This window comes from Phalacrocorax aristotelis, chromosome 2, assembly GCF_949628215.1.
Source record: "Phalacrocorax aristotelis chromosome 2, bGulAri2.1, whole genome shotgun sequence".
Lineage (NCBI taxonomy): Eukaryota > Metazoa > Chordata > Aves > Suliformes > Phalacrocoracidae > Phalacrocorax > Phalacrocorax aristotelis.
In genome coordinates, this window is record NC_134277.1 from 131,981,293 (window position 1) to 131,996,715 (window position 15,423).

The 15,423-nt window shown below is 37.6% G+C and overlaps 1 protein-coding gene across 11 annotated transcripts in view; it reads right to left on the reverse strand.

Annotated features, from left to right (window-relative positions):
* The window catches only part of EYA1 (EYA transcriptional coactivator and phosphatase 1), an 83,796-nt gene that overhangs the window by 34,462 nt on the left and 33,911 nt on the right, over positions 1-15,423 (reverse strand). For 7 of the 11 annotated variants that reach the window (XM_075085232.1, XM_075085221.1, XM_075085223.1 and 4 more), the window contains 3 exons: positions 10,290-10,432; positions 9,026-9,109; positions 2,961-3,050 (listed from right to left, as the gene is read on the reverse strand). In XM_075085232.1, the coding sequence (XP_074941333.1) occupies positions 2,961-3,050; positions 9,026-9,109; positions 10,290-10,432 (317 nt within the window). The remainder of the gene's footprint in view (positions 1-2,960; positions 3,051-9,025; positions 9,110-10,289; positions 10,433-15,423) is intronic. The other 4 variants (XM_075085231.1, XM_075085229.1, XM_075085227.1 and 1 more) reach the window with 1 other exon arrangement.

Sequence of the window (15,423 nt, forward strand, 5' to 3'; positions counted from 1 at the left end):
CATACACAAATCAAGCAGTGCTTTGGAGATCACTGCTGCAACTCTGCCCTTTGCATTCAAAAAGTTAAATCAGTCTTCAGCAGTTTCTAAGAAGACAAAATACTTTCCCCATAACTTGGATAACAAGAGTTAAGTTCTGATTAGAACTTTCTGGAACACGTTGGATGAAAAGAAGATTTTTATTAAAAAACATTAACTTGTGGTATCTGAGAAAATGTGCATCATAGGCCAAAGTTATGACAGACGACTGCCTGCCCATAAACCCAGCCTGTCTATATGCCAGGAAGGGTTCCCTCTGAGCCTGGGTGAGCCAGAGAGCATCAGCTTTCAGTTTCCCACTTTGAATTATGCCTAGACCCAAAGACATGTCTACACTGTGGGTTAGACATGTTCCAAATGCAGCTTTGCCTGTCTTCATACTATTTCTGGGCAAGGATGCCCAAGCTCTGTGGCTCACTGCCAACATTGCCTACAAACTTCTCGATTCCTAACAGCCAGATGCTTATGAACATGAATTGGAAAGCTTAGGCCTGAGCAGGTCACCACTAGATCTTCCAGACTCAGCCCTTCATCAGCAAGAACAGATGCTCTGAGCCTGAGGCACAGCCAACCCAAATTGCCCACAGGTTTCATGGAAGCCTGTCAAGCTGTAGGGCAGACTGAACTTCCAAACCACCAAGCAAGGACTTTGAGTTGCTCAGATGCATGCGAGGAATCTGCCCCAAGGTCGCAGGCCTTGGGAACCAGACAGGCCTTGCTAATAATGGTGATACTCACAAGAAAAACAAACTGCGGCTCCAGGAGGACACGTTCCTTCAAGAACACCACATGCCTGCAACGTGTTTCAAAAAACCTGAAATTTATGGTGAACTGAAAGCCTCAGTCTGTGGCCAGGTCTAGTCCTTACATGCTGCTTCCCATGAAGTACAGGCTCCGTTATGCCCTCTCCTTGTGCACTTCTCTGAAGACTTCTCTATGGCAATCCACAAGCACAAACCCACTCCCCTGCACCACTGAACATGCTCTTATCTCCCTTGGACAGACCATGATCTTTCAGATCAGAACTTATGTTCCTCAGAAATAAGGACTTAGAGCTCATGTATAAGGATATGAACACAACTGCTCACTCCTAAGTGCCTCTGTGTATGAAGAAGACAGACTAGAATATAGACATAGACTATTACACTTGAGTTTGGAGAGGTGAGATAAACTGGCTTGTTATGGGGTAAGTGCAAAGAACCAAGCTCATTCAATGAGCTCCTCTTCTTCCATGAACCACCTGGATCAGTATTTTTTCCATACACAGCTTCAGGGTTCTTCCGCGAATGAACTGCTGTGCTGTACTGTTAAGGGTGTAACACACCAATTAGCAGAAGATAATCTGCTATCCCTAAGATGCAGTTGATTAACTTCCATTAAAGTCAGAGAGGGTGACAATAACATATGAAGTGGTGGCTACAAGTATCTGGCTACGCACAGCAAATGAAAACACACCAATCTTTATTGAATATGCTGGTAAGATACAGTAGTACTTTCTCTTTCTGCTCGGAATAAAATGAAATATAACCAGAAATCAGAAACAGATTTGGAAAATAACTAGCATTGTTATACTTTTCTACAAATCTGAAAAATCAGTCTTATACATGCAACTCGCTAATGGAGTTTCTTATATCCAAGCCAATCATATCTGTACATACAACTACCTTAATGAAAGAAAACACTACTTTAAAATGTAAAGAAATCATCTATTTTATTGTAAGTATAAAAAAGAAATACTCCACTAAGGAAGGGAAGAAAAAATAAAGCACATTTAAATAATTTCATTACATTCTAAGATGCCAAATCATCTGTGAGTGGTTTCTTTTTAGATGAAAAGAAATCAAAATATAGGACAGATGTTGGACAAACCACATTTGAGGTCTATCACACACTGGCATTTTTCAAATTATTTTGGCTCATCTATTAAATAAGGTGTATTTTGCTTGATTTTGAAAAGGGAAACATCAGGAAATATTTAAAGGCCAATTGCTGCCAATTAACTTTGATCAGCAAAAGTTGCATTTGAATCTTTTAGATTCTTTTGCCTGTCTGGAATAACACACTATTCTAAAATCTAGCAAAACAACAACTTGATGATTAATGTGTGTTGGCAGCCCCACCACAAGCTTGCTTAACAGTTGGATTTTAAATAAACAGCTGTCCTCATTATGATGGGAAAGAAATCTGACTGTTTTCATGTTTTTGTGTTATTAAAATATGATCAGAAATTGCTTTCTTCCCTTTTAAGATGAAACAGCCAGGCATTATAGTGACAGTCTCTTTCAGCAGTTTGGATAGTTTTAGAGTGATCTCACAAGCATCGCCAAACCATAGCCTATGTAGGCTGAAAAAGCCCTTGGCGTGCCAACACCAGCTCCTCGCTCACACCACAGGGGAGGGGTAGAGAAACCCTAGTGCCTAACAAATCGTACCTGCTGCCAGGGAAGGCGGAGGACCCCCAGTAGTAGGCCACTGAGACGGACAGCGTACACAACATTAATGATTCCCCTCGGGTTTAAGGTAATACTTGCCCACAGTGGGATGTGAGAAATCTGTACCCAGCCACTAACTGTTTATAGAGGCTGAAGTTTAATATTTAATGGCCTGTGCAGACTTCTGAATTCTGATGTTTATAGACGCTTTTGGTGTATCAATTTCTAAAACTTGCCTACTGTGGTCATAAATACTGAGGCCTGTGAGGACAAAACCCTCCCATTTAAACTATTGTAACCTTTGAATGCCATTGCAGACACTTAGTGTAGATATTATTATATATCCTAATGACTAAATTATACAGATATTTTTCTAAACGTTTCCATATGAAAACTGTAAAATGAACAATAATTGTCAAACCATCTAATAACACGTAAAGAGACAAATATTAAATCACCTCTATGTGTTTTCAAAGAATGAACACTTACTTCTAAATCATTAAAGAAGAGATGCGTGTCCGCCAAATTGAAAATCATCTCTTCCATCCGGAGTCCAAGAGACACAGAGGTGGGCGGATCCTTAAAGAAGAAATTAAGCAAGTACACCATCAATTCCATGCCTAACGTACATACCAGAATACAAACTGGAGGAATTGCTTTTCAAGAGAGATTACTTGATGTGTTAAATGCAGCATCCACTTGTTCAGTTTAACTTCAGCAACTCTCTAATCCTGTACTATAACACTTAACCAGTAACTCCCAAAAATACGACTTTAACTACCCATACTGTGATTCTGCAGTGCGACCTCGGTGGCCACCCTTGTGCATCCCTGGCATGGGCTCTCTGCCCTCCACGCAGAAAGGGCAAATCCATTTCAGCTAAAATTTATCCAGATTTTACAAGTGTTTACAATCAACTGGGGACATGATGATGCTATTGTTGCTCAAATTAAACTCTCACTGGTCACAAGTGAAAGGATTCAGTCCTGGGAATACCTAGTGACTTTAAAGCAAATCACCATTAATGTTTTATTTGCAAATAGCAATTATATTTAAAACCACTCCTTGATTCTCCACAAAACCATGCTTTAATTATGCTTTCAGTTCGGCCCACCCATGCAGAGTGAACAAATCTATTGTTTGTTATTAATACGTAACACACTTTAACTTCTCTACAGAAATTACCATAACAACTTATTCCTTACTGAGCTAATAAACTCAAAAAGCATGTTCAGCATTGTGGTTACTAAATGTATTACAGATGTTTGTCTTGTTTTGACTTTTTTTTTGTTTTATGTATTTTCAATCTGAAAAAACAAAAAGAAAGCCTAATATATACGTTAGATGCAGAGTTTCTTGTTTATAATGCCAAGTATATCCGAGCGCACAGAAGCATGAGTTTGAAAGAACATGTTATATTATCTCATGACACCCTCTGTTAACAATGTTAGTTTGTTAGGAATCATATTTGAAATAGAACTGCAGAAGTGACAACCCATATTTTACTTAAAATAAATTAATATTCTAAACCTGATGACAACTCAAAGTTAAAAACCAAGAGATGCAGTCCCTGGTTTCTTTTTCCACCTCTCAATCAAATTAATAGGTGTTTCAACATGATCTCTGAACCTTCAAACATTTTTCTATAACTACTGGTTAAAAGGCAAAATGTGTCAGCAGCGAAGAATTGGAAAAGAGTGGTGATTTGGCAGCTTGTTTGCCTTCTGGAAATGCCAAAACCTAAGTAAAATGAACCAGAAAAAGAATTTTGGAAAGAAGCATTTAAAAACAAAGCTGCATAGAACAGACAAAACATCTATTCTTGCACTTACATATGTTAAGAGTAAGTAAGTTTTCCAGTATCAAAAAAATAGCCCGTATAAATGGGAAATAGAAATTGCATCATGCTATTTTGATGAACTTTGCCTTTAAAAATAAGGCTTCTATTTAAACTGGCACTGCCAGAAAAAGAATATTTGGCTTCTCAATTCAAATGGAAAGACTTTAAAATATGAACAAAAATATTCTGTCTCTCTGTTTTAATATTGCTCTATTCGTAGACCTGCGTATTTTACTTTTGTAGGCATGTGAGGTGGAAAGCAGGTGAGATTTTCTCTCTAGGTAGGCCTGAGGCTACTTTTCTCTCTGACATTCCTGTTTACCTTTGTGCCCAGTTACCACCCCACCATCCTTCATAGCTCATTAACCCTTCTTTTTTGAAACCAGACAAGGATTTCGGTTGTCCCTGAGTACTAACAGAATTTGCACCACTGAACTCTCTGCTCCAGTTATTAAAAGGAGTTAGATGAACTAAGTGTCTAAGATGCAAATGAGGATCACTAGATACATCTTGATTATCAGCCAGCAATGTAACAGTGTGGAATTAATTCCATTCTGAGCTTCCATCCATAAATAGGAATATAATTTTGAAAAGCAGAATAAATAGGCAGACAGAACATGACGTTGGTTATGAACCCATGTGGTTGATTTTAAACAAATGGCTCCAAATATAAATTTTAAGTTTTAATGTACGTATGACTTAAATTAAATATTTTTATTAAACATTTTGTTATACTTCTGAGTCTGAAAAAATAGTTTTTGGTAACTCTTTCTGTAAACCATTTCACTCCAAGGTATTTTTAAATGGCAGACAAAACAGTATGGGGATTTCTCTAAAGTAATATTAAAATAATGCCATTTATTAGGTTAATTTAATTGGAGAAAAACAAATAAGAAAATCATTGTCACCTACTGAAAATGTCAGATTAAATATCATAAAAGCTAAGAGAAAAAACAAAGCAGGTTGCTTTTCAAAGAAAACTTAATTCCTTGATTAAACACAATCTTTTTCTATAGAAAGTTCCACTTAGGAAAAAAACTGTGTTAAGCTGCAGCTCTGGATACCCACATATTTAACAGAAGCAAAAACCTTATCTGCATTAGGGTTTTAAATATCTGTGTAGTCACAATCTTGCAAATGCTCTAGTGAAAAGCACAAGAGCCTTGGTTTAAGGCACTGCAGTATATTGAACCCCAATGTCAGGCATTACAGTGGAGGCTGAAAACATTAAGAAAAGACAAGGCTAGAATAAGGTTTAAAAAAAAATCCCATACCGAACCTTCTTTTGCAATTTTAAGCCACTAATTGCTAACTAATTATTGTGAGGTGTCACACAATGAGGAGGAAAGCTGACAATCTGTTCTTGTTGATTGGGATTTGCAGGTTCAGGTGGAGTGTCTTTTCAGGTATGGTCAAAATCAGGTACAAATCTCTGAGGGAGGTACAGTTTAGCTAAAGAAAAGAAATACCAATGTCAAACTCCTTAAGCAGGCCTCTTGTTTTGAATACTGGTATTGGAGCCAAAACATTGTCTGTATGTCATTTCTAAATTCTACCCACTTGATTTCTTTGTTTTGTGGAGAAACAAGAAGCTGAAAAACAGGAAAGTTCACTTTGGGTACAAGGCTTATTTTCCACTTAAGCCTACAGGTCACAAATGAAGGGTTAAGTGAAACCAGGCTTTGTTTTTCTCAATCTCTAAAATATATTAAATCACATTAAAATACCTTATAATTTAAAAGAAAATTCCTTTAAAGCCTCTGAATATATATGCTTTCACGGAGAATGGAAATGTACATAAAGAACACAGTATTCTAGGGCCAATACTGAGATGTATTTCCACCTGCTCCAAGATACTAAAGATGGGCTCCAACTTTTTCCAAATTCCAAAACTTAATCAGCTGACATCTGGTGCAATACATAAATTTTGAGGTGTTAGAAGCCCTAATGTCAATTAAAGTAACTGATAACTTGATATTTGATCAATTGATCTCTCTCTGTACACATTAAAAAAAAATCCAAAAGCAACGGGAAATGTTTTGGTTTGTTTCTTTATCTTCTCCTCTGGAAGTACAAACCATATTCCTATACTAGTTTAATACATTTCCATGAAATTCACAAAATTCAAATCACCCTTAAATAAAAATGTAGCTGTTTATACCATGACTGTGCAAAATAACAACAAGGGTATTATTTTGTTCCAACAAAGCTGAAGGACAAAAGCAGAGCACAATAGCAGCAAAAGGAGAGCAGGTGATAAAAACAGATGAGAAAGTAAGAATATGCAGAAAAGGATGGCACAAGCAAGAAGTTATGAGGAACAAGGTAGAGAATAAGGAAAAGAAAATCAATCCCTTCAGCAGCAGGGCTGCTCATCATTCATAGTCATTCACCATGAAACTCAGGCATTAGGGAGAGAGCTGAATGCCAACTTGCCAAATCCCCTACTATTTAATTATGATATTTTTGTTTGTTTGAAGATCCAGCTTTTGTGAGCAGCATAGATTTAATTTTTTAAAAGGGCATTTCTAGCCTTCACCACAGTGCAGAAACATATGAGACTGTGATGTTAGACCGCCCAAAAAGGCGGAATAAAAGTGAAAAGAACAAAAATGCCCCTCAATTTTTTTTCAGATTGACTTATGATATGGATTTCTGATTTTAAAGGCCAGAAATCATTAGGAAACACTCTTTAAAAAAATGTGCACCTCCCACAGCTGCAAATAAATGTTACAATTTCATATGACAGATACATGTTTTAGCATGTTTGCTTTGAACATTTGATGCTATCTTCCTCTAATGTCTATGAAATTGCTAACTGTTGTCTGAAGCTGTCAGTAAGCCACGAGAAATTGTGATATGAATGAAACTTTTCAAAAACAAAGGAAGAATGGCACACTTCCATGATGGCATCTGAGAGCCAAGGACTTGCATGCTTTCACTCCTCACCAAAGAGGGGCATTTATCCACAGTATAAGTACTAATGCCATCATCCCTCTTAACATCAACGGTCTGTTGGTTTTTAGCAGTGCAGAAGTATTCTGCCACATGCCATGCAACCAGAGCCAGCTGGGTGAAAGCTACATCTCAAGTAAACAGTGCCAACAGTGATGGAGCTGCAATCAGGAGTCACCCACCTCCTTGCAGCATACGTACTTATGCCTCTTCACAGCTGAATAGTAGCCACTTTCCTCAACCGCAAGCATCCCTCAAGAAAGGTGTTTATGTTCAGGCCCCAATTAATGAAGCCACTATAGGGAACTAGTAACAAATGGAAAAAATATGCTTGCACAAGTACTTCTACAGCAATGACTGATTAGGTTTTCCAGCCCTGCTCGGCTGCCCGAAAGCAAGTCCCGAGATTCTGTTGGCACCAAGTTTTTTTGTGAGCACTGGAATTTGTTCTCCACAGTCTGAGCTGAACTTAATCTGCCACTTATTTGGTGATTTTGGGGTGCCATGCAAAAGCTGGTTTTGGAGGGAGATTGTCATATCATCATAGAAGGCTGAGAAATGGAAAACAACTTTTTGTAAATGTTTAATACTCTATAATGCTACTGTCTATACATATCCGTACAATAATTGTAGAAACATTTACAGTTATAGTGTCTTTTTTACTACCTAAATAAGAAACTATTAACACACAGGAAACTAAGACTGCTAAATTAACTTGCTTTTCTGACACATCATGAAAAATCTAATTATATTTCTCAAACAGGTACGCTGCCATTACAGCAAACATTTCTGAAAATACACTGCACCTGAACAAGCAAGAAAGGTTGCAAAGAAGTACCACTTTAGATTTTTGTAATGCAAAAAGCTAGTAGGAGGAATTCAGAACCTTACTCAGGCACAGACCGAATCAGTAGCTTTGCCCTTCACTTTGCTTTACGAGAGTGTGATTACATAAAGCCAGACAAAACTACCTGGTTGGTCTTTATATGAAGAATTTTTTAAGGTTACAAAACAATCACATTCTAGTTATACCTCACATGAGGCGAACATGAAATTGCACAACAGGATTTAGCACAAGCTGAGACATCATCTTTCAAATACAATCCTGGAAAAACAAAGTTTAATCTACAAGAGCATTCCATTCATAAACTGTTCTTATTCACCTAAGACTGCATTTCTCTTCTGAGAATTACTGAGGAAACCCACAGTCTGTAGATATATTCATCAGTTCAGTTATGATTTATAGACTGTGCGTAATAGAAAGATCTGACTCAAGCAGACTTTCAAAAACATCAGTCAATATGTAGATTAAAAAAAAATTAAGGTAAAAAATTTTAGACTAATCTGTCTCTGTCCAAGAGTATTCTTCCTCTTGCCTTCTCAACAGAGTACAGTCCACTGCCGATCACTCAGAACTAAAAATGTTATTTTAGCAGTCACTCCTGGAAGTTCTTCACTCTCTGAGGGGACTAAACCTTTGCAGATTTTGATGATATCAACAGGTTTCAGACACTTTGTACCTACAAACCAAACCTCAAGCAGTCAAAGTATTACTCTCAATGCTATTTAATTATTTACTGAATATAAGAGCTGAGTAAATGCAAAGAATGAATATGTGAAACACCTTCATTTTTCATGTCCTGAAACACCAGTACCGTTTTCTCTCTGGAAAAATGAACTAATGTTCTGGTCTTCCTTGTGTATCAACCACAAAACAGCAAATATTACTGAAAATTTCCATCAGTTTCTTGACACTTACCCTTCCATATCTGTTGGCATAAGACCCTGTAAGCAAGGAATGGAAAATGATGATTGTCTCATCCAAATCCCAAATGAATACTCTCTGTAAAAAGAGAATCAAATCAATGTGTTCCTCTGTGAAGCTGATACTTGAAATGGAAAGTTAAAATTTGAATCAGTAAGTGCACAAATGAGAAAATTGTATTGAAATGGTTATATATTAAAACCATAGTTTCCTTGCCATTTATTTTCAGAACTAACAAGTTTTTTCCAGAATAGGGTAATACAATCTGTTAGCTTTTTACTACAATTGCTATTATATCAAATTATTCTATTAGAATAAAATTATAGCTATTGTCAAATACACACAGAAATCAGATGTACAATGTATTATTTCAAATCCAGATGTGAGATAGAAACTGAAACAAATGAAGAGAAGCCTCCGAAAATTAAATATTCTGCGTTTGAATTCTGTATTTCTGCAAGTTCTACAAAACAAAGTCCATATAACTGCTCTTGAAAATGACTTCTAAAATGAAAATAAAGCAAATTGCTTCTAAGCACTTAAATCCTCTTAATCTGTGTTCATTTTTAATGGATTTTAGGCACCTGAAGAATGAAAATTATGAACTTAGATGTTGCATGTGTAAGAATTTATGGCATCAGTAAATAATCCTTTCGGTTACAGCCAATGGAAAAGATGTGTTTTAAATTTGTCCTCTGACTACACACAAAATGATATTTTAATGAAAAAAATAAAGTGTTCAAATACAAGTCTCTTAAATCCTGGTGAGATTATATTTCCCGTGATGACAAATGGGATAAGCTTTTGGAAAGGAAAAGTAATGCAGTGTGGACATTCATAGCTGTGGTGTGTCACTGGAGATGTGTTCTCAACACAAAGCACGGGCCACTGAGGGGAATGTGAACATAGCATGGGAGAACAAAAACCACGGTTGTGCTAGAAGTGTCTCCTGTCCAAACACAAACCCTTCTTTGACTTGGGAAAAGCTTGGTCTTGTGTTTGGGGTTTTTAATTTATTTATTTATTTTTAATCAAAAGGAGGAAGAAACCCCCAGTATTTTCCACAGGAAGTAGGTGCTGTTCATGAAGAAGTTTCTTTAGAAGAAAAATTCTATCTTCTACAAAAATACTGTTAGGAAAACAAAAGGAAGGGAGCTCCAATGCCACTTTATTTTTGATGTGTAAATAATATTTCTCCCTGCAAAATAATGATAAAAATAGAGAATGTAACAGGTCAAAGACATCTAATATAATATACCTCTAGGTCAGAGTCAGGTGGTGGTGAAGGATTATTGTTTCTTCTGCCACGTCCACGTGATTTCCCATCTGAACTGCGACGCAATCTATCTGAATCTGAATCTTTAATGGGTGTTGATGGACTGTGGATTGTACTGTATTCTGCTGTAGTAAAGAAACAATATTTTTACCTTTCAGTTTAAACTTCAAAATGTTCAACTTACTTGCTTTTTACAGGTGATGCTAAAACCAAGATGTCCCCTAAAGAGTCTAAGTAAAATAATTAAATCTACAATAAGTGGCATTACTGATACATAAGTTAATTAAATTGAGCAATATGTAAAATAGATAAATTATTTCAATAAACAAATTTAAAAAGTAAAACAAAAATCTTAATTCCCTCAATAATAGAGAAGAGCATATTACTTCACAGAAAAGACTAAACTCTAAATGAACAATTTTAAGGGATACCAGCTTTATTTTAAAGAACATTGATTTAATCCTAAGTATTCAAATATGTTTTAAAATAACCACTATAGTGACTGGTAAGAAAAAAAATTCCAGGTGTGAAAAAAAATAAGCCACAGACATTGAAAACTTTTCCAAATTGCCTGGTTGCAGACACTTTACTTTTAGATTGCTACATTTGAGCCAGATGACTAGAATTTTTCTAAATACGGCATAAAATAGAGTCCTTACTTTACCAGGTTAAGTTCAATCAATAAGTTTTAAATATGCATCAACTATGAAGATGAAATTTATAGTATTCTTCAAAGGCCTACTCAACACCGAACTCTTCCAATGAGTACCTTCAAGACAGGATAAAGTTCTATATAAACAGCATTATATGCTAATTACTATACTTCAAAGTTTATTTACAAAAATATTTACTGTGCTGAACAGGTGAAAAAGAATGATGATTTATGTATGTAAGAACAACAAAGTTTTCCTAAAAACATGCTGTGTGGAAGATGTTTTGCTATTATTAACATCCATAGACTCAGTAACAGTGAAGTGCTTGAACATTAACAAAGCAGACACCCAGCATAAATTATCCTTCCTAACTCATTTAACTAGAATTACCATACTCCTCGGAAATGCAACAACACGTTTTTAAATCTCTTTTCAAGACTTCCTTCCACAGTCTTAAGTTCACAGAGAAAAGACTTTTATTTTGATGGTTATTGTTAATTTTTTTTCCTAAGTAAACCTATTTTTCTGAAGGCAGCTAGAATTTTCAGCATATGATATATTTATCAATTTCATGTCGCAGTTAACATTAGCTCCTCTTTAGAGTTCAGTAGATGTGGATACTTGTATCAACATTAATTTATTTTTTAATCAGCCTAGTCCATGGCATTCCAGTTTGAACAGACAGGTATACTTCTCACACAAGTGATTCTTTCTCTTAAAAAAACATCCTGTTGAGGTCAAAGGTTAGATTAAGGAGGAGACTCTGGACATCTGTGTAACACCACATCTTCACAATTACTCAATATAACAGTTACTTGTGCCAAAAGAAAGAAAAAGGTCTCAAAGTTCTCATGTTCAGCCTTCAAAACTACACTTAATGGAAATTAGTATATATTACATATTTCACATTATACCTCTGCCTGAGTATCTCAGGCTATACTAAACAAAGCAGAATAACAAGTAACTCAAGTGAAAACAAAGATTCCTCAAAAAAGACTCAACCTATACCTAAAACAGTGATTCTGTGTATGCGCCATACAACAATCATCATCTAGCCACATCAGACTACGTAACTAGTCAGAGGTTTAAAAGCTGAAGATCATGTACATTCCAATAATATACATTTTTTCCTATGATGCTGTATACTTCAGAACATTCATTTAAACTAATACTTTGAATGCTGATTCCTCTTTCACTTACTGAACTAAAACATAAATAAGAATCATTACTCAGGTAGTAGAAATTTTCCCAACCTTTTAAACTTAAATAGGTTTATCTGTTATACATTGGTTTTATTATTAAAATCATTAATAAAAAGAAAAAGAAAAGAAAAAAATGCACAAAAGCTTTGAAATAAATTATAACCCAGTAAAATAAATGGACTGGAGTTTCTTCAACAGGTATACTGGCCAATGATGTTCTAAATATGTGCTCTAAAATGAAAAATTGCATTTCCTATTGCCTAATTGAAATTGGGGTTGCTTTTGGTCTCTGACAGTATTTTTAGGAGTTTAGCTTTAGATTCCAGTTTTCAAAATTCTTCTCATGGACGTGATATCCCTAAAAATTTTACATATTAAACTTGACATAGCAATAATACTACTAAATAAAATAGGGAACAGATAGCATGGAAAAAGTGTAAACAAAAAAAGCCAAGTAAACCTAGATGAGTGAGCGCACAGGGCAGAGCACGGTGAGGGTGGGGAAGAAGGTCTGTTTGTAAGAGTCATCCAGCTTTCCATTTTTGCAAACACCTTCATTTAAGTATTCTGCATTCAAAACTTCAAACACAGGGCTGCAAATTTGGGTGGAGGCTCATTTCCATCTTCCCTTCTCAGCTGCAAGTCATCTGTCTGAATGGGCCAGCCCCTCACCTGACTTTCAGACTCCCAACCCTAGCTCGGGACCCCAAGTTTGGCTGGACACACCATATCCCACCCTTCTGGGGCCTGCTGTACCTGCAACATTCCCAAGAGAGATTTGTCTGTCTTGCACTTAGGGATCTCTCCAGGCAATCTACTCTGCTGCTTTAACAGCCATACCATTAGAAACAAAACATACAAGTTCAGCATTCATTACAGCAATTTAAGTTCCATCCATGAAAGTGGGGAAAGAATTCTTCCCTTCATGGTATTTGCATGCGTTTGAAGGCTGTTCTCAGATCCCCTTAGTTGTTAGGTTAACCCTTCCCTGACAATCATCTTTTCTAGGCTTCGATTATTGCTCTCTATTTTCTCACCAAACTGGACACAGTAATCCAAAACAAGGTTGAGCAAAGCTTTACTTCCCATGTCTTGCAGGCTACCCTCCCCTGGACACCACTTGGCAAGGAACAATTTGCATTTTCTGCAATATTTTTAATAAATGTTAGTTTCAGGATCCCTAGATCATCTTCCAAGGAAGAAGTGGCACCTAACTGGTCGTTTCTCAAACACCTGGCCCAATGTTGGACATGAACTGAATGCACAACATTGTTAATACCTGGAGCTTCCAAGCCTATTCAGGAGACCACTCTGCTATGAACAGTGTGACAGATGGCAGTAATCAATGGAGGGAAGCGTGACATAGTGTGTTAGAAACTTATTCCATGTATGTAAAAGGAAACCATAGCATGTACTCTTTGGATTAAGGCTGCTCGACAGGGCAGCCTCCATGTGGGCGGCTGGGTTACCAGCTCACTGTCCAATGGTCACTCTCAGGTCCTCATAAGGAAACCCAATTAAAGAATCCAGTATCCAGCTGAGCCCTGAGCCCTGACAAGCCCGAGCCCTGACAAGCCCAAGCCCTGACAAATTCTGGAGCAAGAAAAACAACAGCGGCTGAGGGTACTCCATGTGCCACTAATATTTGGAGTACTGAGAGCGGTCTGCAGAGAAAGGTAGAGCCTGGAAGGAGCTGCCAACATTCCCCATCCCACATTTGTGCAGTTCATCATTCCTGCCTAAATGTATACCTCACACCTGCTCCTATTCAGATCACATCTCCATTTTTTGAGTTCTCATCCTGTCTCCAAAGAACTCAGAGCCCCTCTCAGCACGGTGTCATCTACATATTTAATAGGCAAACACATTCTGTTCCGTCATCTAAATGATTAATGAAAATGCTGGGCCCAAGGCAGACACTAAGGAATGCTGCTGTAGCCATCCTGCTATTTTAACAGCGAGCTCTGACTTCTCTCTGGACCTGGTTTCCTAAACAGCTCTATATCATTCTGCTGTAGTTTCTGCTAGGCTGCTTCAGCCTAGTTTGCTTATAAGATTGTTAAATGGAAAGATTTAACTTCCAGGGTGCAAAAGCCTTGCTGAACACAAGCTGTATAGCCACAAACCACATTATTGTTATACCCATTATTCTACATTCGTTGATAGGAGGAGGTTAATTTGTTCAACCTCAGCAAACTTCATAGTAACAGACTTACTTTAATATTAGCCAAGGGAAATTATTATGTTTCTAAAGCATTGGAATTAATTTTATCCTGTTCCTGAGCATCACAAACACAGGGAAGTGCAGGACAAAACCCATCCCCCCACAAAATCATGAGCAGAAAAGGAGGTGAGGATCAGCCCTCCACTGCTCACCCCAAAACGAAAGCAAGATTACCAAAGGAAGCTGGCAGCAGCCAGGTTAAACACAAGAAGTAGGAGTTCAGATAAAAGAATCACAGAATTGTAGAAGAGTTTGGGTTGGAAGCGACCTTTAGAGGTCATCTAGTCCAACCCTCCTACAGTGAGCAGGGACATCTTCAACTAGATCAGGTTGCTCAGAGCCCCGTCCAACCTGACCCTGAGTGTTTCCAGGGATGGGGCATCTACCACCTCTCTGGGCAACCTGTTCCAGTGTTTCACCACCTTCATCATGAAAAATTTCTTCTTTATATCTAGTCTGATGGGCAAAAAAGAAAAGCTGGGAGATTTGTAGCACCTTTTCTGAAAAAATGCCAGGCTCCCAAAAGGTTGTAAGTGTTCAAGAAGAGCCTGGAGACATCCTTGGAGGAGGGGATTTCAGGGGTTCTATAGCCATGTCTGCACTAGCAGGTTGGGTCTGTGGGACCTAACAAGTGGTGGCAACAACCCCAGGCTTCACTGCCTGTTTTTGGGAGGTCACTTGATGGGAGGTCCTGCCTGATCTGGTGCCCTGAGCATCCTCAAGAGGGTTTGGAGGAATTAGAAGCTGTCCTGGAAGACACCTTCCAGGTTAGTTTTTCCTGGAAGGACTCCAGCTGGGTGCTCTAGGACGGCTCTGCTGAACCAAAGCTCTTTGCTTCAAAACAGACTCCTGCTCCAAATTAAAATGCTAATGTAGGTGCACCCTAAACATACAAACAACAGCAGCTTTGGAAATCCCCTGAGACGGAAATATCTGGAAGCTGGAAAAGTGCTTAGGGCAAGTCTTATGCAAGCTTAGCCTGTCCTCACTGCTCCCAGGGAGTCAGCTGATGGCCACTGAGGCAGGCAGGGTACCGG